Below are 26,639 nucleotides of genomic sequence, written 5' to 3' on the forward strand. Positions count from 1 at the left end.
CACGCCTATTTCTACCCCATCCTCAAAATCCTTACTTGATCTATTTTTCCCTAGTAAGTATTGCCTCAGGTCCTCCCTTTTGCTGCTAACTCTTTGAAAAGGCTTTCTACAAGTGCCTCCATTTCCTTTCCTCTTTCTTCTTAACTCTTTGCAGTCTGGTTTCTGACTTCATCATTCACCTGAAACATCTTTCTCCAAAGTTTGTAATACTTTAATTGCCAAATCTAGTGACCTTTTCTCAGTCTTCATTTTTCTTGACCTCTATGCAGCATTTGATTGAGTTGATAACCCTAATCTCCTTGACAGTCTTCTCTCTAGGTTTCTGTGATGGCTGTTCTCTCCTGGCTGTCCTCCTATGTGTCTGACCACTCTCTTCTGTTTCCTTTGGTGGATCTTTATCATGCCTGCTAATAGTAGGAGTCTCCCAAGGCTCTGTTTTGGGCTCTGTTCTCTTCTCCCTCCATACTGTTTCACTGGGCGATCAGCTGCCATGGTTTCAATTATCACCTCTTGTGCTGTTGGCTTTCAGATCTACTTGTTCCTCCCTAACCTTTCTTCCAACCTCCAATCTTATATTCCCAACTGCCTTTTAGACATCTAGAACAGGATGTCCTGTAGACATCTTTTTAAATAATATTTTATTTTTCCCCAATTACATGTTAAAACAATTTTTTAACATTTAAAAAAAGTTTTGAGATATAAGTTATACATGTGTAATCATGTAAAACATTTCCATATTAATCATTGTGTACAAGAAGACTTGAACAAGAAGGGAAGGAAGGAAAGAAAGAAGAAAAGAAAGAAGGAAAAAAAGAAAGAAAAATAGTATGTTTCAGTCTGTATCCAGACAATTATCAGTGCTTTCTCTGGAGGTAGATAGCATGCTTCATTATGAGTCCTTTGGGATTGTCTTGGATCATTATATTGCTGAGAATAGCTAAGTCATTCACAGTTCTTCATTGTACAGTATTGCTATTAATGTGCACAACATTTTCTTGGTTCTGCTCATTTCACTCTTTATCAGTTGCTATAGGCCTTCCCAGGTTTTTTTCTGAAAGCATCCTGCTCATAATTTCTTGTAGCACAACAGAATTCTATCACAATCATATATCACAATTTGTTCAGCTATTCCCCAATTGATGGGCATCCACTCAATTTCTAAATCTGAGGCACTAGTAAAAGAGCTTCTATAAATATTTTTCTGCAAATAGGTTCTTTTTCATTTTTTTTAACCTTTTGGGGATACAGACCTAGCAGTGGTATTGCTGAATCAAAGGGTGTGCACAGTTTTATAGCCATTTGGGCATAGTTATAACTTGTTTTCCAGAATGGTTAGATCAGTTTACAACTCCACCAACAATGCATTAGTGTCCCAGTTTTCCCACATCCCCTCCAACATTTTTAATTTTCTTTTTTTGCCATATTAGCCAATCTGATAGGTGTGGGGTGGTACCTCAGAGTTTTTTTAATTTACATTTCTCTAATCAATAATGACTTAGAGCATTTTTTCATATGACTATAGCTTTGATTTCTTTGTCTGAAAACTGCATATTCATATCGTTTGACCATTTATCAATTGGGGAATGACTTGTGTTGTTATAAATTTGACTCAGTTCTCTATATATTTGAGAAATTAGGCCTTTATCACAGATACTTGTAAAATTCTCTCCCCCCATTTTCTGCTTTCCTTTTAATTTTGGTTACATTGATTTTGTTTGTGCAAAAACTTTTTAGTTTTATATAATCAAAATGATCTATGCTCTCTATAACTTGTTTGGTCCTAAATTCTTCCCTTTGCCATAGATCTGACAAATAAATTATTCCATGCTCTCCTAATTTGCTTATGCTATCACCCTTTATGTGTAAGTTGTATTGTAGACATCTTGAGCTTAACTTGTACAAAACTGAATTCATTATCTTTCCCCCCAAGTCCTTCCTTCTTCCTAACTTCCCTATTACACTGTTGAGGGCACCACCATCCTCGTAGTCATCCCGTTTCTCAACATGGGTGTCATTCTGAACTGACACCTACTGGTTAAGTAAACTTGAGCAAGTTCCTTAACCAGGCGCAACTGAGTCTGTGTGCTAGGGAGCAAGTGCTGCTCTCTTTGGGAGAGGGCATTTCCTACACTAATGGAATCATTCATCCGCAACAAATATCCAATGTCAAATGCACGTCTTAACATCAATGTATAAACAGATACACATAGGCAGCAAAAGTTGTGTAACTAAGAACATCTGTAGCTGTTGTCATTTGTTGTTTGTCCTTCGTTCACAAGGATGATGTCTTGACTTGTGAGTGAATTGGATTTAAGTCGACTATAGAATCCATGTATAACACTAGGAAGTAAGGAAATAAATATGACTAGCTAAGATTAAAAAAGAAAGCATGCAATAATAATCCATACATGCATGAACATATTCTGGCATCTGCAATTATGTCCAAAGTAGATGTACATAATACAAGCAACACATTTGAAGTTACCTTTGAGTTTTGCTTTATTATAGCCCTTATTGTTCATGAAAGATGACGTATGGGCCTATGTTTGTTGTTTGAACATCATAAGATGCTTAAGAAAAGACAAATAATATTCACAAAATAAGCTTCTTCGTTTTTTTGTCCACATGTATAATTTTCTTTTGAGAGGAACCATCCCAGTAAAGGTTATGTAGTTTCTAGTCCCTGCTTTCTCTGACTGGGAAGATATTGAGCATTGCTTCCCATTATTATTTTCCCATGGTTCCTTATGTCCATAGACAAATTTATACAGATTATTAACTGATTTCATCTAAAATAAGCATGTAATAATTTATATGTAACTTAATAATAAAAGTCATTGAGTTATAAGTAATCTAAATCAGTTCATTTTGGAAATAGGTTTAACCTGATCTTATTGCTTGTGTTTGCAACACATATGTAATGAATGAAATTCACAATATCATGGAGGCAGAGCATTTGAGCTATGAGAGCTTGAAGGAAACAGCTACTGTCAATACCTCTGATGATGGCACTGTCCTCTTTCCTACTCTGAGACTGCCTGTAAGAGCATATAAAACCAGGTGGAGTCCAGCAGTCTGGGCACACCAAAGCTGTTGAACTGAGTGTGTTGATAATAGAGGAGAAACAGCAAGAAGTACTAGTGAGACCTCAGTAGGGCAGATTAGTACAGCCCTAAGAGACTGGTTACCTGGGTTGTTTTTTATATGCAAGTGTGTTTGTGTCCCCCCGGTTTTGTCTGTATCCTTGGGAAGAGTCTTATTCGTTTAGTTGTGTTGCAGGTTGCTTAAACGTTAGCCACATTTGTCACAAGGTCAGTGACTGCCATGCCTTCAATAAAATCTTATGAGCCCTTCCTTTTTCTTATGTGCATGTCTATGTCAGTGGTCTTAGAAGTCCAATGGTTTGGGGGTTTTGGCATCTTAGTAATGAGTTATTCTAGGCTTATTTCTATTATGTTATTTTTAATGCAGGGAATTTGAAGAATTGGTTTTATTTCAGAGAGGAAGCTAGAAGGCACAGTGGATAGAGCATTGAAAGTGAGTTAGGAAAACCTGAATTTGATTCTTGCCTCAGATATTTACTTACTGTATGACCTTGTGCAAATCAGTTGTCCTTTCTTAGCCTTTGTTTCCTGTCTATAAAATGAAAATAATAACAGTATCTACTTCTCAGGGTTGTTGTGATGATCAAATGAGATTACATATGTATGTGTATTTGTGTGTGTGCAGTGTTTATCAAATCCTAAAATACTATGTAAATTCTAGTTATTGTTTATTATTATTATTATTATTGAGGTGTCGAGTATTAGCTACAAAGTACAAATGTTGAAATAAAGATTGTTTTCTTTCTTAGGTTAAAAATGTTATAAATTTGTTAAAGAAGTTTTTTAAAGTTATAAACTATGACTTAAAAAAATTAAAAACATGGTTTTCCAGAAGATGGCACTCTAAGTACAGCTTTCTATTGTTTGGATGTGAGATTAAAAGAGTACTCCATCCAAAAGAAGGCATCCATTTAAATATTAACTCATCTTATCTCTTGTGGGGGTTTTATATTGAATTTTAGTTAGGTTCTTTTTCAATATACCTTTTTTAGCATAAAACTACAGGAAGTATAAACAAAATACCTTCTTTAAATGCTTGCCTTCTAAAATAATCAGGGCTAATCATGTTATACATTTTATGTGGAAATATTTTAGGGAAACATTAATGAAATTGACATTATTCTTTGATTTAATTATTAAATTCTCAAATTATACTGTTAGATAATAAAGAAAACTTCCTTGTGGACATTCACATAACATATAGTGACTCATATTTTTGAGAGGAGCTTGTCAAAAGAGATAATTCATATGTAAGCATTAAGTAGTTAATAGGTGATTGTTTTGAGTTAGTTAAAACTCAACTCATCATTCTTGGATATGTCACCACAAAAATCTAAACATCAAATTAGTTGTTTAATGTTGGCACTGGTTGTTCAGTCCTCAACCATAATAATATTTATTTTATTTAGATTTGTAATATAGGTAATCTTCCTGAAAACTGTCAAGGAAATTATCTTGATGTTGTAATTAGATGATAATATATGCTCATATGCTTTCTGTATCAATTAATAGTTGAATTGATATTGAAATTTGTTATTGAAATTTGCTTTGCCATTTCTCTTATTTACCAGTGAAAAGAATCAAAATACACCTAGACAGAGGTCTCTTCACTTTGCCAGCAGTGAATACTCAGTTTTGAATCTCGGGGTCCGTTGGGCCCTTAGCATTTCCTGGTGATACATAGTACATGCTGAGAAAGAAGACTAAAAACAACTTTTACTTGAGATGGATATGTTACATTTTAATATGCAGTTTAAAAATTGTCATGAGACCAGTTGTTAGACTGTTTATATTTGGACAAAGAAATAATACTTTGTGGAATATGAATACTCCATAATACACAAATTTGTTATTCTTAGCACAAATCTCCACACATTAAAAAAATCAGTTTCTCATGCTTTAGCAAGTTTGAATTACTTGAAAGAAAACAAAATATAGCAGAGCTTTGCTCTAATGCTGCCTTAAAGGGGCCCTGTTGTATAAAGTGAGGAAAGAGTCATTTTAGTATTTTAGGAGCTAAATGAAATGCAGTGTAATTCAGCAAGTAAATATTAAGTACCTGTAATGTTCCAGGAAGTCTGCTGGCACTGGTGATATGAAGGGAAGGACAAAATAGTCTTTCTCTGAGGTAGGTAGGTAGGTAGGTAGGTAGATAGATAGATAGGTAGATAGATAGATAGATAGATAGATAGATAGATAGATAGATAGATAGATAGATAGATAGAGTTAACAAGCACTCACATTCTACTACTAAGAGAATTAAATGAAATTAAGGAGTATCCAAGAGAGAATCACTTTATACCAAATTCTGCTTAGTAGTAAAGAGTGCTGTAGATTGAGGTTCAGAGCATTTTGTGATAAGTCATAAATGCTTCTTTAAAGAACGCTATAGGAGCAGCTAGGTGGCGTGGTGGATAGAGCTTTGGTCTTAGAGTCAGGAGGACCTGAGTTCAAATTCGGCCTCAGACCAGACACTTGACACTTACTAGCTGTGTGACCCTGAGCAAGTTACTTAACCCCAATTGCCTCACCAAAAAAAAAAAGAACACTATGAAAGTTAAGAACTATTTGATATTAATTTGCAAGGATCATAAAATATTTTCGGTGATGATATCTCAATAAAAATTGTTAAAGTAAATGTAATTTGTTATATGTATCATCAATATTATTATAATCTTCCTTTTCATCAACATGCCCAAATGCTTATTGATTAACTGTGTTATAGTATTCTCCAAATATACTTCATTTATGTTATTCTTTTAAAATTTCCTTATGAGATAGCAGGGAATGGATCTTATTCCCTTGTTTTCTTATTTTTATTTTTTCAAATTCATTAATTTCTTTAAATCAAGGAATGTTTAGGTACCAAGACTGAAGTTCAAGTATAAAGATTACTTTTGTCTGGTGTAATCAAAGAGGTGTATCTATAAGTTAAGCCATATTGAACAAAGCCATTTCTGTGTATTATTTTATAATTTGACTTCTAAAAACCTAGTCCTGTTAATAGTACAAAATGGCAAATTAGTTGATAATTATTCTTATTTTGCATTTGATGATTGAACTTTAAATTTAGCAAAAGGAAGTTCTGAAAGTGGTGACCATAGATAAAATGCTACCAAAGCTGAAAAAAAGCAATGAACTTTTGGAACTTATACTTAAAGGACTTAATGAATATTTGGAAAAGAAGCGTCTTTTCTTCCCAAGATTCTTTTTCTTATCCAATGATGAACTTCTTGAGATTCTGTCAGAGACAAAGGATCCTACTCGGTAAGTAGTTTTCATGATGCACCCATGATGATTGTTATTCAAACTAATACAATAATTTGGCTTTAAAGTATGTAGCAAACTACATGTTTTCTTATTTTTTATCATTCACTATAATACTAAATTTTAGAAAATAATTTTAATGGAAATAACATGGATTATTATTATTTTATTAAATCATAATTATTTTATTTTATTAATGTATTAATTTAATTTTAAATTAATTTATTAATTTTATTAAATCATAATTATTAAATTAAAGCAAGGCTAATACCTTGCTAAAAAAAGATGTCACTTCTGGAATTTCTAACACATATTTTCACATGGACTCTTAAACATGTATCTTGTGTCTCAAACTTTGAAGGTAGGATATGGACAATTAAGACTAACAAATTTCCAGATAAATTTTATATATTGTTTGCCTGATTTTATAGACTTATATGTTTGTCATCCATCTAAAAGATACTTTGATGGATCTGGGATCTCATCAGTGTTGGTGCTCCTTCCAGAGGTTTCCACCTCAAACTCACCCATACTTTCTTAACCAAAGGGGATTCTTGTTTATGTCTGTTCTAAGTCCTTCAAGGGGATTTACAGATCTAAAAGATGTATTCACTTAACTCTTAGTTGTACAATCAAAGTGAGGTACATTAGGCCATGTCGCCATTACAGCAATTAAACCGTAATACGTGACCTCTCTCTAAAGTAACAGTTGATTCAGCTATAATTCAGTGTGAAGGATTTTAATGATTTGTAGTTTATGATAAAGTTCACACCATTTTATTTGTCACATCTTTTTCTCTGGAAGACCTTGGTTTTGTGTGTGAATATTTAAATACCTGCCCAAATTTAACCTATTTCTTTCTTTCCCACAGGGTACAACCTCACTTAAAAAAATGTTTTGAAGGAATCGCCAAGGTAGAATTCACTGAGAATTTAGACATAACTCATATGAAGAGTAGTGAAGGAGAAGTTGTGGAACTTGTAGATACAATTTCAACAGTCAAAGCTAGAGGTCAAGTGGAAAAGTGGTTGGTTGAATTAGAGAAAGCTATGCTAAAATCTCTCCATAAGGTAAAATTCTCTGCTTCCTTCTTGACTCTCTATACTAAAGCAATATATGGCATTAATATAATACTTAGTTAATAATAAAATGCATAATTCCATTATTCAGTAATCAACAGATACTTTGTCAATTAAAGATAATTCAAGATAATTCAAAATGCCATACAGAATGGAAAACTTTTTCAAGCTTTATAAAACTATGTGTGTATGTATGTAGGTAGATTTGCAAAATGAAGAGACAGAGATAAAAGGGATAGTAAGCAGAATAATTTAAAATTGGTGTTTACATTTTGGATTTACTTTACCTTGGAGTTTAACATTTGAATTTGGGTTTTAAGCATCTTTAGTCTGGGTGAAAATAATTAGGTTGTTACTAGAATTCTGACTTTTTTACTCAAGTCTCTCCTCCACCAGACTAAAGGTGTATTGGGGTAGCTAATCTATCACAGATGAGTGAATGCCATCTCTTTCCTCCTTCTTTTAAAGGGAGTGGTAAGCTGCCAGGTGTATCTATATACAGTTTAACATTTTCCCTGTCACAGTACATTCTTTTTGTAGAAGCTTCTTCTGGAGCCTGTGGTGGCTATTTCAAAATGGATGGAAAAAAAAGTGATGAATGGAGATTATTTACAATTATTGAAGAATATGATTCTTTTTTTTCTCAAAATATTTGCATATATATAGGAGGTTGTGAAATGTTCTTGCTCTACTATGATACATCAAAGGAGTTTTGATTTTATTTGTAGGGACACTCTTTCTACTGACTCAGGTCACAACCTTTCAAGAATTGCCATGGCTGAAAAATTCAGCACCAGGTGACCAACTTTCTGATGACATGTCATCAGATACATGTGTATACAGGCTAAACTAACAGATAGATAGATGATCTATCTCTTCATGGGCCTTCACATATAGACTTTCCAGTTTCTAAGACCTACCAGAATTTATGTTGGTGTCACCTAGCCTTCTAGAAACCAAGGTCACATCCGTGCTATGATGAGACAGACATTGGAGGAGAATTTTAGAGGAGGCAGCAAAATAGACAAAAGGAGAACCATGCAAAGAAATATAATGTGAAATATAATAATCAGCATATGTTTCTATGTGAGTAGGCTATGCACGTGGGTGCCTCATTGTGGGTTTCTCATTATTTAAAGGTGATTACACATGAATTGATATTTAATATTTTTGAATTCTCTGTATCATTATATTCACTTCTGTCCCTCTATCATAATGGATTATAATACACTATCCAGAAAGTTAGACAACAGTGCTAGATTTCAAATGTTGTATGATAGAACCCAATGAGCTCAGATGGACTAAGATTCTAATATGTGAAAATCCTGAGTATAAAATTCTTGGTGGGGGGCAGCTAGGTGGCACAGTGGATAGAGCACTGGCCTTGAAGTCAGGAGAACCTGAGTTCAAATGTGGCCTCAGACCAACACTTGATACTCACTAGCTGTGTGACCCTGGGCAAGTTACTTAACCCCAATTGCCTAAAAAAAAAAATTTTGTTGGGACTTCCTCTAGACCTTTGCTGGTGCTCTGTGGCTCCTACTAGTACTCCTAACAGCTTCCTTTTATTACGCTCTGACTTTTTTCTCTTCTTGCCATGTCTCTATTGTACCATTCTGCCCCGTCAGCTTAAATCATCCCTTGATCAATTTCTGTTGCCCCATTCTTACTCTCCACTGCCTCTTCTATGACTTCCTCCTGGCCCTTTGTAGTGTTCTTATTGTCTCTGTTTAGCCTTCTACCACCTGTCCCCTACAATATTCCACTTAGCATAGAAATCCAAAATGGTAACAAGAGTTCGTCATCAAAATACTAGTTTTGATGACAATCATATATTAAGTTGGCTGTCTTCTTAGGATATTATATCTAGTGCCATTTTTTGGTTGAGGCTTATAATAAATTTGCTAGAAAATATACTAGGTTCATGGTCCTATACCAGGTACAATGGACCACTTTAAGCCTGAGGGTTATGATATACAATTTCTTTAATAAAAACTTATTTAGTAATCCCCGAGTAAAAGCAGTCCAAAAGGAAACTTAATGAAAATAATCCATAACGAAGTTTCCTTTCATTTCAGGAGGTCCTCATCAGAGTCCTAGAGCTTTCTTTATATATAATCCTCACCCACAGGGTTCATAATTGGATTGGGGGAATGGGGTGGAGCAGAGAGGAGGAAGGCAGGGGTTGGATTAATTTGGACAAAATATTTCATTCAGTATGATAATGCCATGAGAAAACCATCAATACATTTAATGTACTTGCTATCTTCATATATTCACAGAATTGTTTTATTTGTGAAGTCACATTGCATGGTACCTTCAGAAATAATGGTTTGGTTTTTTTTTAAAGTTGTCACACTCTTTAGTATTTTAATATTTAGTATTAATTTTTACTTAATAACTATTCAAATAAAATACAATGTGATTGAACTGTAGTGTTTTCTTTTTTGATCAGGTAATTAGAGAAGCAATTGCTGCCTACCCCCAAAATGAACGTATTAATTGGGTAAGAGAATGGCCTGGACAAACAGTTCTTTGTGTATCCCAGACCTTTTGGACATCTGAAGTACAAAAGGCTATTACGATTGGGTTACAGGTAAATATTCTTAATTGCATGTGAAAAGAGTAATTTGATAAATGGGCATGTCTGAAGGGGACAGGTGCCAACAGTGTAAGTTAGTGGGGAGGTACCTGCAGATTTTGCAAGATAAGCAGTAATGAGTAGTGATAGTAACTTACTGGGGGGAGGGATGTGGAGGAGAAGAGTGTGCTAGTATAGAAGGAGGCTTCTAGCAGTGACTTTTGGCCTCCATGGCCTCTCTTCTGGTTGGGTTAGTTGTGTCAGTGGCTGTTCATCTTTTAATCAATCGTGTAAATCTGGTTGTTGGGTCAGTTGGGTATGTCTAGTGTAAACCATAGAGTTTCAAAGTAATTTGTGATGGTGTCAAAGCATTGGGAATAATAAATAACCATAATATAATCATATATATATATATATACACACACACACACACATATATATATATATATACACACACACACACACATATATACATATATATATATATATATATATATATATACACACACACACACACACATATATAAAATCAAATAACCATAATATAATCAAATATTTATGCTAGGAATACATCCCCTGGGAGGCAGTGTGGTGTTTATGGGATAAAGGACTGTCATTGCTACCAGGAAGCCCTGGGTTCAAATCTTGCCTCTGATAGCAGCTAGGTGTTTCAGAATCACAAATGCTAGAGATTTGGTGGTCAAGTCAAATCAATGAGCATTAATTAAGCACCTACTATGTGCCAGGCACTGTGCTAAGTCCTGGTAATGTTCATTATTCTATTTCCTAGATTTAGATTCTGGAAATACGGTGTAGGTAGGAGGACTCAGAAGACTTGGGTCTGAATTACTTTCTGACACTTTCTTGTTGTGTAACCTTGGGCGAGTTGCCTCTGTGATCTTTTTAGTTGCTTTATCTGTAAAGTGAAAGTGTTGGACTAGATGTTCTCTCAGGTCCCTTCCAGCTCTACCATTCTGTGATTCTAATTCCATGATGCCTTTGCTTAGAGAGAGTCTGCAGTTTTTATTGCTGCATGCCAGCTCAGTTCTTCTCTTCTTACTGTGTCCCAGCAGTCCACCACCCTGCCGTGTCATTTGAAGTGATGCTCACAAAGCCTTTAGAACTTTTCTTTTTTGCCTACGTGACAATGACTCCATGACTTGCTATTTTTATAATAGCTTTTAAATGCCTTTTAAGAATAACTAAATTCCTTGATTGTGTATTCACAAAACAAACTTCTAATGTGTAATATGTGTTTTGGTCTATGAGATTTCTCACTATGTTATGATAAACTGGTATTCTGGTATAAAACATTTTAGTGAGTTTGAGTGCCATAGGCCATTTTTCCTAAGGCACAACTCTAGAATGAGCTGATCATTAAGGTTTGGGTCAAACTGAGAAACAAGATCCTAAGTTTTTTGTGAGCCCAAGAAAAGACAGGAAACTTGGAGCCTTTCCATCATCATTTATTTACATTTATTTATTTGCATTTTATTTAGTATTACTACAAGACCAATGCAATAAGACTAATTTTATGTTTTTGCATTGTATAGAATAGTAGTTATAAACACAAGCATAAGTTTACTGACTAGCATAAGTGAACAGAATTAGTATGTCAGTGGCATGGTAGCTGGGGCACTGGACTTTGAGTTTGGAAGCTTGAATTTGAATCTTGCCCTCAATTCTCGCTCTCTTTGCCACTGTGGTCAAGCCTCACTTTCCTCATCTGTAAAATGGGGATAATAACATCTACCTCAGCACGTAAAGCACTATATAAAGTTGGCTTATCATTACATAGTTATCATTGTTATTAATTTCAAGAAGTGTCATATTATATTGAACAACTGTCTTCCTGTTTCTTTTGTTATCTTTCAGGCTCTTGAGAATTACCTAAATCAGAATTGTAGGCAGATCGATGACATTGTCACCTTAGTTCGTGGAAAACTGTCTAAGCAGAATCGAGTGACTCTTGGAGCGTTAGTGGTGCTGGATGTCCATGCTAGAGATGTTCTTGCATCTCTTGTGACAAAGAAAGTCAGTGATGACAGTGACTTTGAGTGGTTAAGTCAGCTTAGGTACTACTGGATTGTAAGTAATATCAATGAATCTCATTCTAAAGTAATTTTAGTTCATAGCTTTTCAGTTTATGCTTGCTTGCTAACATAGAGAATAATCTTACTAATGCAGATATTTTTGCTGATGATAGAATACACACAACTAATCATTTGGCAGAGTGCAGATTAAAGTAACCAATAGCTATATATAATATAGTTTTAAAATAAAAGTTATTCTTTTAATTGCTGTTACCTGCCATTTGTGCTTGCTGAATCTACAGAGTTAAAATTAGTCCAGCCTGAAATTGTATTTTGCAAGTTCTAATATACAGAGTATCCCAGTGGTCTTAAGTGCAGTTTTAAACTTTTTAGAACATCTTATATTTATATTGCACCTGGAGCATCCCCCTTCTCACACATGGGAACCCTGGATAGGGCATATACTATCCTAGGTTCTAGGTAACCTCTAAGTCTGCATCAGAAGACACAATTAGTTCAAAGCAAATGTATTTAATGAAAAAGCATTGTTAAAAAATAGGAATAATCAGGTGGAGTGGTATTTGCCTATGATCCCAACTAGTAGGGAGGCCAAGACTGGCACATCTCTTAAGCACAGGAGCTCTTAGCACTGGTAGGTTATGACCATTGGGTGTATCAGTACGATGAGGTCCTGGGAGCAAGGAGTTACAAGGTTGCCTAAGAAGGGGTGAAAATTCAGCCCGGTTTAGAAAATGAGCTGGTCAAAGTTCCTGTGCTGATCAGTGGTGAGATTGCCCAATGAATAGCCCCTCCACTTCCAGTATGGGCAGGTTGGGGAGACTCAAGTCTTTTTTTTTAAGGGAAGGAACCAATGTAACATTTCCCCCATAAGCCTGGGGTATACTATTTGGTGATGTCATCAAGCTGTTCCCACTGAGCTTGTTCTCTGCCGTTCTCATATGATGCATATATTCTACCAAGGAGCTCCTCTTGAGCATTGGTGGTCATTGCTAAGTGCTGCTGCACCAGTCACTTGGTTGCTGCTAGGGTGTTACTCCCTTGGGCATAGAGTGGTAAAGCTTCTCCCTGTGACCAGTTTTTGGACTTCACAGTTGGAAGTCCTTAGCTGAGGTACTGTCTCCTCTCCATAAGAGTAAGAGTGGGCTCCACCATCTCTCTTTCAGCATAGAATCCAGAGGTTTAAGCTTCCATTCTTTCAGGAAGGGAAGATGGCCACATTTTTAGCCTTTGAGTCTACTGACTTTTCTTCCTCTTCCAATTTGGGAGCAGTAGGTTTTTTCCAAGCTTCTGTCAGCCTTAGGGATAGACAGATAACTTTAACTTTCATCAGTTCCTGATTATCCCACCTACAAAATCATTTTTAAGAGTGACCTTTCCACAAAATTCCATGGGAAGGTGGTTTGTGATCCCCTAAATTTTCCTCACCTCCCAAGATCTATGTGTCTCCTATTCAAATGAAAGGGAGATTAGGTGAGAACAAAAAAGAATCAGATGTCCCATCATTTTCTTGTCAATCTTTGGTTCCAAGTTCCTTCCTTTAATATGCGTGTGTGTTTAGTAGCAGAAAGCTACTTGGCATATCCTCCATTTTGCAATGTAAGCATGGGTAATAATAATAATAACAAAGAATACCTTATATCTTCATAGTTTTTTTTTTGTTGGTGAGGCCATCGGGGTTAAGTGACTTGCCCAGGGTCACACAGCTAGTGAGTGTCATGTGTCTGAGACCGGATTTGAACTCAGGTCCTCCTGCCTTCAAGGCCAGAGCTTTATCCACTGCGCCACCTAGCTGCCCCCATTTCCCTAGTTTTACAGTCTACCCTTTCACATACCTCATATCTCATTTGTTCTCACAATGTTATTGCTTAATTATTTTTATTCCTTAGTTAAAGAAAGTTTACTGAATAGTAAGTATGTAGTCATAATATTTTTTTAAGAAATTCTTGTATTCAAATGATCATTCAGTTATCAGTTATGCTTATCAGGAGGAGATATACCACATTGAGAATCATTAGCTTTACAAGTAGTTAGTATATATGTTGGTACTTTCTTTTAGTGGAAACATGCAATGACATATTGAACATATCCAGAAATGTTCTTCAAGGATATTATATTGCATAGTGGTGAGATTTATCAAAGGTCAGGATGTTTTCCCAGGTTCTGGGCACACACACTGCATAGCTATAGATTTCATGCTTTCTATTTAAGTTACAGAGTTTTGATAGGCCTAGTTCAAAGTTTTTATTTTCAATAATTTATAAAGATTATGTTGTGGAAAACATTTTTAATAGTATAAAAAGAAATGTTATCATTTCAGGGGTGAGAGCAAAAAGAATTCTTTCTTGCTATATATGTATGTGTGTATATATGTTTTATATATATACATATACATATGGATATATGAAGAAATATGTGTGTATTGTGTATATATACTAGTCACTTGATTGCTATATGTGCAATATACATACATATACATGTGTGTGTCTATGTGTCCTATACGTATATATACATATTGTTCTTTGTAGTTGATGTGCCATAGTGTCTGTCTTTATAGGGGCTCAGATATGATTATGTATGCTGTAGTACAGAAATAACATCTGTGCATGCTGAAATAGATATTTACCTCATGACAATGATAGCTCATAGCTGTGATATAGTGGAAAGAGCACTGAACTTCAGAGAGCTTAAAAAAGTATAAAGTACAAAGTTAAAAGAGTTTAAAAAGGATAAAGTAAAATGAGTTAAAAAAATAAAAGTTTAAAAATATGATTAAATGTTTAAAAATTTGATTAGCAGATTTTCTTCTGACCCAGACATTTTCCATCGCTCTATGTGTTGAAATAATGAGGCTTCTCCGTTTCCTCATTTTCAGAATGAAAAGAATAAGAATGATGGACTAGATCAAAGAATCTTAATCTGGGATCCATAAATTTGTATTTGAAAATATTTTGATAACTATATTTCAATATAGTTAGGTTTCCTATATGTATTTAAGAACATTATTCTGAGGAGTCCATAGGTGCCATCAGACCACCATCACATAAAAATAAGGCTAAGAACTGTTATATTAGATCATTGCTAAAGTCTTTTCCAGTTCTAAAAAGCATTGATTCTGTGAAAAAAACAAAACAAAACCAAAACACCTCTGGCACTAGATCTTGACCAACTACTGGGATCCAACAGAGATCAACAGTTTTAAAAACCAGATGGTACACGGCTGTGACGGCTGTGCCAGGCCATCAAAAGATACTCATTGCCCTCAATGTGCAATTTATTTTTGAATTACTACCTGCTCACCCAGTGGAGAGAGGAAGGAAAAATGATAGTGGAGCAGTGAAGTTGTTGTGAAGCTCAAATAAAAGAGCTGTCCTCATTATTCTGATAACGTTATGTGAAACATATTTATTTGCCAATTGTGATATTACCACTGGGCCAACTCTATACTGAACCCTCCCACCTCCCACCAACGCCTGCCCCAGTCCTTGCTCGACTGCTGCATTGGCTTCTCTTTCCTAACTCCTGCCCATTCTTCCTCTCATTTTGTTGGTACTAATGAGTCCTGGCTATAATTAGCATAGCTCTCTAGTTATTTTTCTCCAGGTCATTCTCTCCTTCTGGGGAGAATGTTAATTACCCACAATCACAGACAAACATTGGTGACATTACCACATACCCAAATCATCCCTCAATCAGTAGCTCAGACAATGCTGGAACCTTTTGCTACTTTTTAGGCTCTCCAGATGCAGATACTAGAGTAGAGGGACTTGATTATAGGGTACTGCAGTGAGAATTAGTCCAGGAAAAAGTGACCTACAGAATTAATTATGCTTTGGAGAACTTTCCTCTCCTTCCCCTTTTCTCTCCTGTCCTCTTCCTTTTTTATCTTTTATAAACTGGGTGTCTCTATCTTGTCCTGGCTCAAAGTGTAAGGGCTACTCCCTAGGCTGGTCCTACTCTGATGACTTATTGCATTTTCTAGCTTAGTCTGGTTTGTCCTTCATTAGGCAACTTGGTAGCATCTGTTCCCAAAGATACACTATGCTTGATTAATGTGGATACCTAATTGGCTTAGTCCATTGCAATTCAGAAGGCCTGAGTTCAAGATATCCTTAGCTTCACCGTCTCCATGGTGGCAGAGATTACAGACATATACCTCAACACCCAGCTGATAGAAAACCATCAAGGCTGTTCAGAAGGCACATAAAAGCTGGAAAAGCAGGTATAGGCAGTTCCTCCACCTCCTAGAAGCAGAGAAAAAATTTTCACTGTGTATGCAGTGCTCCTCCAGAAGTCTGTTTAAGGACCTTCACCTCCCAGAAACTTTTTATTTCCCTGACCAAGGTGGTCCTCATCATATGAGAATTTGGTTCTTCTAACCACCCTCTACATCACAGAAAAGAGTGCCACTGGTTGAAATAGAGAACACTCTTTAGGGGTTCAGGGATACTTTAAAAAATTAATATTTTATTTTCCCCCAATTTGTGTACAAAAACAATTTTTTAACATTCTTTTTAAAAATTTCTGAGTTCCAAATTCCCTGCTTGTCTGTCCTTCCACCTTATTGAGAAGGCAAGCAATTTGATATAACTTATATGCATGTAGTCATGTTTTTTCTCCGGAGATGGATAGTGCTTTTCCTCATAAGTCCTCGAGTATTATCTGGGATCACTCTCTTCTGTTCTGAAACTCTGACCAGGACACCAGCTCCCCTGTGGCTACTATCTCTTGTGTGCTAGTGTTCCTTCTTGCCTTGGGACTGAGACCCAGGGCTGCGACCTGCATCCGAGTATGGGCGGTGTGATAAAGTCCTTACCCTGGCGCCAGCAAAAGGACCGCTGTAATCTCCCTCTGACCATCGTCTGACCCTCTTACTCTGTATGCTGAATGGTCTAGAAACCACCATCGCCACCACTGATTAAGTACCCCCCCCCCCAAAGCCTGCTGCTGATTTGCTGGGGCATGGCCTGGTCTGGATTGTGCTCTGTTCTCACTCTGTTGCAACAGGCTTTTCCCACTGACCTTCTGAGTTGTGTTGGCCTGGAAAGTGTTTCTCCCTATCACTTTGTGGATTCTGCTTCTCCAGAATTTGTTTTGAGGAATTATTTAAAGTTGCTTGGAGAGGTTTTGGAGAGAGCTCAGGCAAGTCTGTGCTTTCTCTCTTCCATCTTGATGCTGCATCCCCAAATATTGGCGTTTCAAACTAGCTTCAGCTCATTACAAGCTTTTTCATTCCTAGCACTGATGTTATGGAATTGTGCCATGTTCTTATAATTCTATTACCTTCATGTCTCCCAAATTTCATTACTGATAGATTCTCATCTCTCCTGGGCTAACTTACTCTATTGAATTTTAGTCCATGAGAGTCTATATTTCATTCTGAACCCTTTGATATCTGCCCTCCTAATATCTAGGGTATATATCAGTCTAAGCTCAGCTTTCCTCATTTCTATCACAAACTCTAGGAAGGAGTAGTCATTTCCTCCCAAAGTTTTCATCATTTCTAGTTCAACCACTAGTTCCTGCTTCCTGTCTATTGATAAGAATTATATATTGTATAGAATTTCCCCTTGTTGCTTCCATCACCTTTTGAAGGATGAAATTGTTGATAAGTCAGGAAACAAGATCGTCTGCTTTGGGAGAGGAAGAGAGCTCCAGAATTCTGGATAATAGAAATCCTCATTTGCTACTGCATTATACCTCTGTTCCAGGGTTATGGTGTTTCTAGAACTCTTGATCTGTTTTCTCTTTCCAGGTGGTTTGTAGTATGCTCAGATGGCAAAATTATTTATGTTTATCCTTCTATTGGTCATCCTCCAAATACTCTCCAGTCTACTTCCTCTGCTCAACCTGGGTTTCCTCACATGAATATAATTTCCTAATATATAGTGCTACCTTTCACCCTCTTTATCTTTCCTATCAGTTTTGAATACACTAGACCCTTCCAGATACTTATTCCACTCGTGGTCTTCATCCAACCAAGTCTCAGTGATAGATGTGAGGTCTGATTTAGCTCTTTCCTCAGGACCTCTTATTCCTCTTGCATGTTGCTTAAACTTTGGGCGTTTAGGTTCAAGGCCATGGATTTTACTACTAGTCCCTTCTTTGCATTTTGTCTCCTGTGTGTTTCTGGGTATCTGAACTACTAATCTTTTCCCTTATTGTAGTTACTCTCTATAGTATGACAGTTTTTTTCCTTCTCAGGGGTTTTTTAGTCTAAAGCCTTCCTGATTAGATTCACAAATACACCAGCCTTTGTTAGGTGCATTCTAGTTACCATCCTCAGCCAGAAGTTTGGCATTTGTAAATTTTAAGCTGTTGTTGAGAAATCCAAATCCCATTTGTAGACAACTTTTTTTTTTTAGCCAGTGGTTCATTTTGCAAATCAGTATTCCTTTGCTTTAAATGGTCAACAATGAGGAAAATACAATCTCTGTTCCTATTCATTTTCTTGGGCAAGGCTTTATAATTGCCACCAATACTTTCTAGATTCCTTCTGACAATATTTTTAGTGTACACATGAATCACCAAAAGTGACTCAGAGTAATTTATTGAAATAAGTCTGTGGAGATTCTCTGTTATGTATCAAATTCATGTCCTACGAAGAGAAAACTCTCTAAGGCTGTTATCAATAAATAGTTGTTTTCCTACCCTCTCAGCAAAAAAAAAAAAAAGCATTAAACAATAGTACTCTCCTCCTTTTCCTCTGACCTTTCCTGAATGGGTGACTTCTTACCTAACACATTCCTTGGCTCTACTTTATCATTCCTTGAAGGACCAGCAGCTGTTCCCTTCTTTTCAGGAAGATCCCCAAATTTGTTTTTAGTTTCAATTGAATAGTTATCCTCTTCGTTCCCTTCATCCTTTCCAGGATATTATTCTACTCCCTGAACTCTTGGCCAGAGTCAAATTTTCAATTTTCCACTTCAAATCCCTTGATTTATTTTTTCAATGAAGCTCTGTTCCTGGTTCTTCCTGTTTGTATTTTTTTTTAAGATCACTTCTTCATCCTTGATCCTTTAAAGTTGAGAGTTATTCCTTGAGTCCTTTCACTTCAGTGGAGGAGAGACCGTTGTAAACAACTGTCACTTGGCTGTGGCCCAGAGATAAACTTGACACACCCAATGTCCCCCCACACCACCCCTTCCGCTTCCATATTGATTGAGACTGAGCCGTATTTTCTTAAACTGCTTGAGTGTTCACATCTCACCTTCTTAAGATCTTTGCAGCCTTTTATCACCTTTTAACAACTTTATAACCATGCTCTACTTACTTTCCGGTTTCTCACAATCTCTTACTTGTTTTACCAATTTGTTTCACTTACAATGACCTTTACTACTTTGTTCTACCTTATCTCATTTAACTGATCTACCTTATTTACCTGGCCTTGTCAACTACTTTCTTTTTCTTTGAGTTCTTCTTTTCATGTCTTTATTACTTAATCCCTTTCATCTTTAAGAATGAGCCCTTCTCTTCCTATAAACTAAAAGTTTTGTCAAGTTATTGCACTTTATTTGAGGAAAATGTGATTGAAATCACAGGATAAATAAGATCATACAAATATGTTCACAATAAAAGTGCTTTAATTTGAAACAATGAATAACTTTGAAAGCTTCTCTGTTAAAGATACTCATTTTATTCCCCTACCTATATCTTACAACACCAAGAGTTGTTTATAAAGATTGTCAGAATAATAGAATTTGGGAGCTGGGGGAACTTAGAGATCATATATAGTCCAGCCCTCGATTTACAAATGCAGGAATTGAGGCCTGCATAAGAGAACTGGCTTTCTAAAGCCATGTCGATAATTAGTGACCAAACTAGGACTATAACTGAGCTCTTTTAACTCCAAGTTCAGGGCTGTTTTCAATATACTGCCCCCTGAAAAGTCTAAAGAGCCTAAATTCGAATTTTCGTTTGACATATCAGATTCTGCTTTTAAATTGCTTTTGTTTATTACTTGATCTTAGGAGGAGCACTTGGAAACAAAGATGATCAATGCTGGGTTACGATATGGATATGAATACCTAGGTAATACTCCTCGTTTGGTTATTACTCCACTTACAGATAGATGCTACAGGTAAATCAATTAATTCATTAAATTATTGAAATAGTAAGTTTGCATTAAAATAACTAGGATTGTTTCTGAGGTTATAGACTGCTTACAAAAGTGCAAATCAGTTATTTATAAGACTACTTTGTCTTGTGATAAATACTATTTTGATTAGTCTTTCTCTTGGAGTGTTTTAGGATTGGAGTTTTGGGCCATTAAGACTTTTATTTTGAATATTGACATTCTTTAAAAGGAGGCTTCAATTATATATTCTGTGTCATTTTGAGTCTTGGTATAGATATTGCAGTACATGTGTTCCTGCCAGGTTAAATGTGAACTGAAATTTTGTCTGTTAAAGTCTGTTTTTGCATTGACTGTCTATGAAAGATTAGGGATTTCTGCCTCCTACTGTTGCCACCTTTGTTGCCATCCTTTGTCCGTCCCTGTCACCATCCAGATCTTGCTCTGATGTTGCTGTAGTATTCTTGTTCTTACTGTTCTTGCTATACTGCTGTTGGGCAGGACCCAGGACCTTGGACTCGGTACAAACTCTCTGACTCTGTGGTTCTCTCCAGCTACCTTCCCAACAATGTAGTTATACCCCAGTTGCAGGTCCAGAAATGCCCTCTGCGCCAGACCCAGCCCTAGTCTCGTTTGTATTTCAGGCACACTTTCTGGACAAGACAGAACAGTCAGAATGCTCAGCCTGTTGGGCTGTTAAGATTGGCGTCTCTGTAGCTCTCAGTCTCTTGTTCTCTGGGGTACAACTGAAATTGGAGTACAGGCAAAGATCTGAATTTCTGTGTAAGAACTGAGGGCTTTGAACTCTTTGGGTGGGGGATGGGACAGAAGATAGAAGGAGAAAATCATTTTCAAAGAGTCTTCTTTAGGCCTTGGAAAAAGTGAATCCATGTCCTGCAAGAAAAAAATGCACCTTAGGAAAGTAGGAACTTAGGATTCTTAGGAACTTCTATTGACTCATATGCTCCCCATGGTAAGTAATGCTGATGTTCTTCCTCTGTTGATACCACTGGCATTCAAAGATTAACTCTGCTTCTCCTAGGTAAAAATCTCCAGCTTTGGGTTTTGAACCTGGTTCTAGATATACATCCATAGCTTTGGGAGTAATTATGGTAAAGAGTCTCAGTAGTGGTTCTTAGGGATGCTCTTGAGCCTGTAGGTAACTCCTTAGTCATTAGTATTCTACAGAAAGGGTTTCTGTATCTTGGAGGACATAATTTTTTTTTTTTGCCTAGGCCTGTGATTTCATTGTTTTAGGATGTTTCCAGTAAGGAACTTCTTTTACAAAGATTGATCAACAGCTTTTTTTTTTTTCATCTAGAGTGGTAAAGAATTACCTAGGAGCGCTGAGACATTAAGTGACAGGCCCAGAGTCACACTGCCCGGCTGACTTTTCAGCTTTGTTTGTTGTCAGAAATGTGACTATAAAATCTTACTCCAGTCCTTCAATGGTCTTATCATCTTGTCAATGTTGATATTATCTCCAAAGATCTAAATCCCAACCCATCCATGGCTGACCCTCCTGTGCAACTCATGTTCAGGTCCTTCCCTGGGTTGACTATAGGGAATTGGGGTGCTTCACCCAACATGCTGGGGACCTTTTTCAGATTGTCTTCCTTTTTCTTCTTCCTCATATCAGGAGAACACTAGTGGAGTACATAGATCAACCAATGGTTATTCTTCACTTTTACCATGTTACCATCCAATCTTTTTTTCCGCCTAAACATTCCTTTGATGTTTGCCGTCACTCCATTTTTTATTATGAGTTGCATCCTTTTTGTGCCCACTATAAAGCTCTGCTTTGCTCTTTGGGTGATCCTCATCTTCAGTTTTTTAAATACCGTAGTGTTTTATGACTCATAACCATACAACATCATAGGAAGAATGTTGGTGTTAAAAAGATGGGTCTTTGTTTCAGGAAGAATCTTGAGATCATTAAAATAATTTTGTAATTCCAAAAATTCTTCTCATGTTCGATTCTGGGCCTAACTCATTGTCTATTTGCACTATCTTAGATGTAAACAGTTCTATTTTAGACTGAATCCTGAGCTCTTTTTTAAAAATCTACTAGTACTATCCTGAAATGGTGCAGAGCCTGTGTTCTAACGTAGGCTGAATTTTCCAGGAATCCCCTAACGCTGGAGTTGGTTTCCTTATCTACTCAGTTTCAGAAATGACTATAGCATATGTCAGTCCATACCAAAGAATTTCGCATTGTCACTTAGAACATCTAAGATGTAAAGGGCCTGTTTATGATATATAAGGTCATTTCTATAGTAGCCTTTTTGTTAGTACATACTGAAGACATCAATATGCGTATCCTTCAAAGTATCATTGTTTACTTAAATAGGTAATTTTGTTATAAGCCAAATATAACTGGGCATTCTCAGTGATTGGTCTTAGTTCCTGGTGTTCCCTACACCATGATGAGGCATTGGAAGTGTAAGATGTGGCAGGTTCTATACTGGAAAGCTTCAAATGTGGTCCTGGCAGCAAATTAAGTCTGCTTATCAAACATTAGCGTAGTTAAATTGGATGGCTACTTGGTGATGGATTCTTTGATGATAATAAAAAAGAAATACAACAAAAACAAAAAGTACAAAATGGCCCGTTATCCTCTGTCTGCTTCTACCAGAGCCAGTGGCTGAAAAGGGGGCAAAGGAGTGAAGAATCACATAGATGTCTATAAATATTAGCTTAATGGTTAGTATTTTAAATCTTTGTCCACCAGTGAGTGGATAGACTATTAAGGTAACTGAATATACTTGATAATATCTTGATATTCTCTCTATAATTGAAATCAAAAGACAGAAAGAAAGTACATCTAAATTGGAAGAATGACATGGAGGTTATTTCTGGAGAGGCAAAAGAAGAGTTTATGAAATTGTTGTTTAGTCTTCATCCAGAGGCAACATTTGGTCATATTGTGATAGGATGATATCAAGGTGATATTTAATTATCTTGTGTTCAGGTGCTCACAATAATATTTTAAGAATTGATCATCATGAAAATAATTACAGTTTATTTAAATGATCTATTGCAAAAGATGAGTAGGTAGAGAAATTCTACAAATAATTTGAAAAGAGCTTCCAAATTAAATCAGTTAATAAATAAAAACCAAACAACTTGGAAGACTTTTATAAACTGATAAAGAATGAAATGAGTACAACTAGGAGAACAATATATTCACTAACAACAAAACTCTAAAAACAAATAACTAGATCAAAACAATGATCGTCCGTAATTCCAGAGAACCAATAATGAAATATATTATCTACCTCTTGACAGAGGGTATAGATTTAGGATACAAAAATGAAACAAATATATTTTTGCATACAGATAATTTACGTCAGAAAATTTGTTTTGCTTGCCTATACATATTTATTACAAGGGATTTGCTTTTCTTCTCTTTTTTAATTGAGTAGGAGATTGGAGGGAGAGAAAATATATTTTTGTTCATTAAAATTTTTTTAAAATAGAAGAGAGGTGCTACAGATGTGGAATGTTGTATACAGTTTTAGATGATGTTACTCTATTATTAGTTTTACTTCATTGTTTTGCTTTGTTATGTGAGAGCTCTCTTGTAATATGTAATATAATTATAGGGGGTAACCTTTTAATGTCTATAATGCAAAACCAAAATACATTAATAAAACTTTCAAAACAAATTAAGTAAATAAGTTGATACTTGGTGACTTCAGAGGAAAGATAAATTTAAGTGAGCATAAGGCAAAGCGAGGTTTGAAAATAAGTTTCAGGAGTAAAGAAAGATTTAATTCTGACTTTCCATTGACTACCTAGAAACTTCATGCTTATATATCAGGAACACTTACTTCATTCAAGAAAAGAACTGAAAAGGGTTGGACATGGTCAGCACCCAAAAAAAATCATAAAATGAAATTGAATATATTTTAATAGACAGGAAGTGAGTCTTCACTGCTGTGGGATTCATTCTTGAATTTGCTGTCCATGAAGTCCACTGACTTTTCAGAGCTAAGATCCATGTTAATATAAACTTTAGAAAAAAAATGAAAATGAGAAAAACATGGCATGAAAATAAAGTAAATACAACCTGATCTATTTTAAAAAGTTATTGATGCAGAAAAATAGGAAATGGATAGAAGAAAGGATAGTAACATTGATTACACTGGCATTGAAAGTGCTTCATAGCCTGACCCCTTCCTACCTTTCCAAACTTCACTTTATTCCCCCCTACAAACTCTGTGATTCAGCTAGTCTATTTGCGTTTCCCTAACACAAAACTACATCTGCCATCTCAGTGACTTTGCATGGGTTGACTCCCTGGTTAGAAGTTCCCTTACTTCTACTTCTTAATTTTCTAAGCTTTCTTCAAAATATCTCAAGTCCCACATTCTGCAGGAGGCCTTTCTTGTCCTCCTCCTCACTTGTTAGTACCTTCCCCTTTAAGATTACTTTAATCTACTCTGCATACATTTTCCATGTACCAAGTTGTTTACATTTGTCCCTCCCCATTAGAATGTACTCTCCTTGAGAGTGAGGACAATTTATTGGCCTTTCTTTGTATTCCCAGTGCTTAACATAGTGTCCTACACATAGTAAACACTCAATAAATGTTTGTTTACTGACTGATTATAGTAAGTTCATACAGTTCAACTGATAGAAATCAATTCGCATAAAGAAACCAAATGAGCCTAAAACATGCTGTAGTCAACAAGTGTGAATTATTTGTGAAGCAGAAATATGGATGCCAAAGGCAGTCCTGGTTTAGAATATAAACCTCTTTGTAAATCTTAAAAGAAGGATGGTAGAAGCTTATAGCAGCAGTGGAAGAAAGAGAGTTTATAGAAAATTTGACAAAAAAGATCCAACTAAATAGATGTCATCCTGGGGACATTTCAGATGAAACTGGACAGACAACAGAAAAGAAAGAAAAGGTCTATAAATGCTTTTTAAAAAAATTACAAAATCTTTTGGGCTTTATGACAAGCCTATATGTGCTTATAGAAGAAATGGAAATGATGATGCAGAAAAGAAGGCTGGGAAAGGAAATAGGCTGAACCAAGGATCTGCAGAGGAGTTCTCTACTAGAGGAGACTCCATTTTGAAATTATTAAGAAGTTGATATTCAAGCAAAGGAAGATAATAAAGTTGGGGGGAAAACTAAAACTTTATTATAAATGAAAAAAAGCACCTAAGAGACTCAGTTACCTACTTTCCATTTCTTAAATATGTGAAAATTTTATATGAATAATTGACACTTGAATCAAGAGCAAAGGAAGAGTGCAACTGGGCCTTGGTCACCTTACAGCTTGCTCTTTCTTGCTGGATGGGATGAGGTGAGGTGGGCAGATGATATAGAACACTGCCACTGAACCTGGACTGGCTGTTGGAGCTATGGCGATCCAACTGTTGGGCTGAAAAAGATTGGGGAATTTGAGTGGACTGGAAGCTATGAATCAGCAGTATAATAGAGCAATCAAAGAAGCTGCTATAGTCTTGTACATCAAGGAAGTTATAGCATCTAAGATAATGCTGCTCAGGACATGTCTGAAGCCCTGGTTTCAGTCTTAGGCACTGTGTTTTCGGAAGTTGTGGGCTGGTAGGTGGCACAGTGGATAGAGCACAAGGCCTGGAGTCAGGAAGATGAGTCTTCCTGAGTTCAAATCTGGCCTCAGACACTTACTAGTTATGAGACCCTGGGCAGATCACTTAACTCCATTACCCTCAGTTTCCTCATCTGTAAAATGAGCTGGAAAAAGAAATGGCAAACCATCTCTGCCAATAAAACCCCAAATGGGGTCACAAAGAGTCAGACATGACTGAAAATGATTAAACAACACAGGGAAACTGAAGAGGGCACCACACAGTTTAGGAAAAACAATCATAAGCTGGAGAGAATCCAGAAGCAGACAACCATGATGGTTAAAGGTTTTGAATTGGTACCATGTGCAGATCAGTTGAAAGAACTGGGTGTGTTGAGTCTGAAGTGGAGAAAGTGTAGAAGGAGGACATGGTAACTGGTCTTTAAGTCTTTGAAAGTCTGGTATGTGCAAGAGGGGTTTGGTTTGTTCTGCTTGACCCCATCAAAAGTAGGAAGAATGCCAGCCAATGTCCCCTCATCATTCCCTGGATGCAGTTTGTACTTGGTTCCAGTCAACCTCCTCTTTGGGACCCCCTAGAGGCAGGGACAGCTCTATGTCCCTTGCCAGCAGGAAGCAGTTTCAGAAGCCGAGACCTTCAGCTCTTATCCCAAAAGAATTTGGGTCCCATTTGTCTGAGGGGGGGAGTGATGGGGTTGGGATTTGGACCGAGAAAGGAAAAACCCTAGACTTTCTGCACATGGCCAAATCTCTGGCTTTTGCCTGAGGCTATAATCCCAACAGCTGGCCTTTCATTGTGGCTGCACCCAATCTCTGTTACCCTTTGTCTTACCTCCCTATGGCCCCTGGCCATTTCCCACCCTTAATCCTAGCCAGGCTCCATTCTCCCATGGAGTTCTA

General features: G+C 36.4%; 1 protein-coding gene across 1 annotated transcript in view; it reads left to right on the plus strand.

Annotated features, from left to right (window-relative positions):
• DNAH7 (dynein axonemal heavy chain 7) overlaps positions 1-26,639 on the plus strand; it is a 285,950-nt gene that overhangs the window by 73,810 nt on the left and 185,501 nt on the right. Inside the window, exons 19-23 of the mRNA XM_020993533.2 lie at positions 6,178-6,371; positions 7,244-7,442; positions 9,907-10,047; positions 11,908-12,120; positions 20,054-20,163. Coding sequence (XP_020849192.1) covers positions 6,178-6,371; positions 7,244-7,442; positions 9,907-10,047; positions 11,908-12,120; positions 20,054-20,163 — 857 coding nt within the window. The remainder of the gene's footprint in view (positions 1-6,177; positions 6,372-7,243; positions 7,443-9,906; positions 10,048-11,907; positions 12,121-20,053; positions 20,164-26,639) is intronic.

This window comes from Phascolarctos cinereus, unplaced genomic scaffold (genome assembly GCF_003287225.1).
Source record: "Phascolarctos cinereus isolate Bilbo 61053 unplaced genomic scaffold, phaCin_HiC Scaffold_726;HRSCAF=1367, whole genome shotgun sequence".
In the NCBI taxonomy this organism is placed as follows: domain Eukaryota; kingdom Metazoa; phylum Chordata; class Mammalia; order Diprotodontia; family Phascolarctidae; genus Phascolarctos; species Phascolarctos cinereus.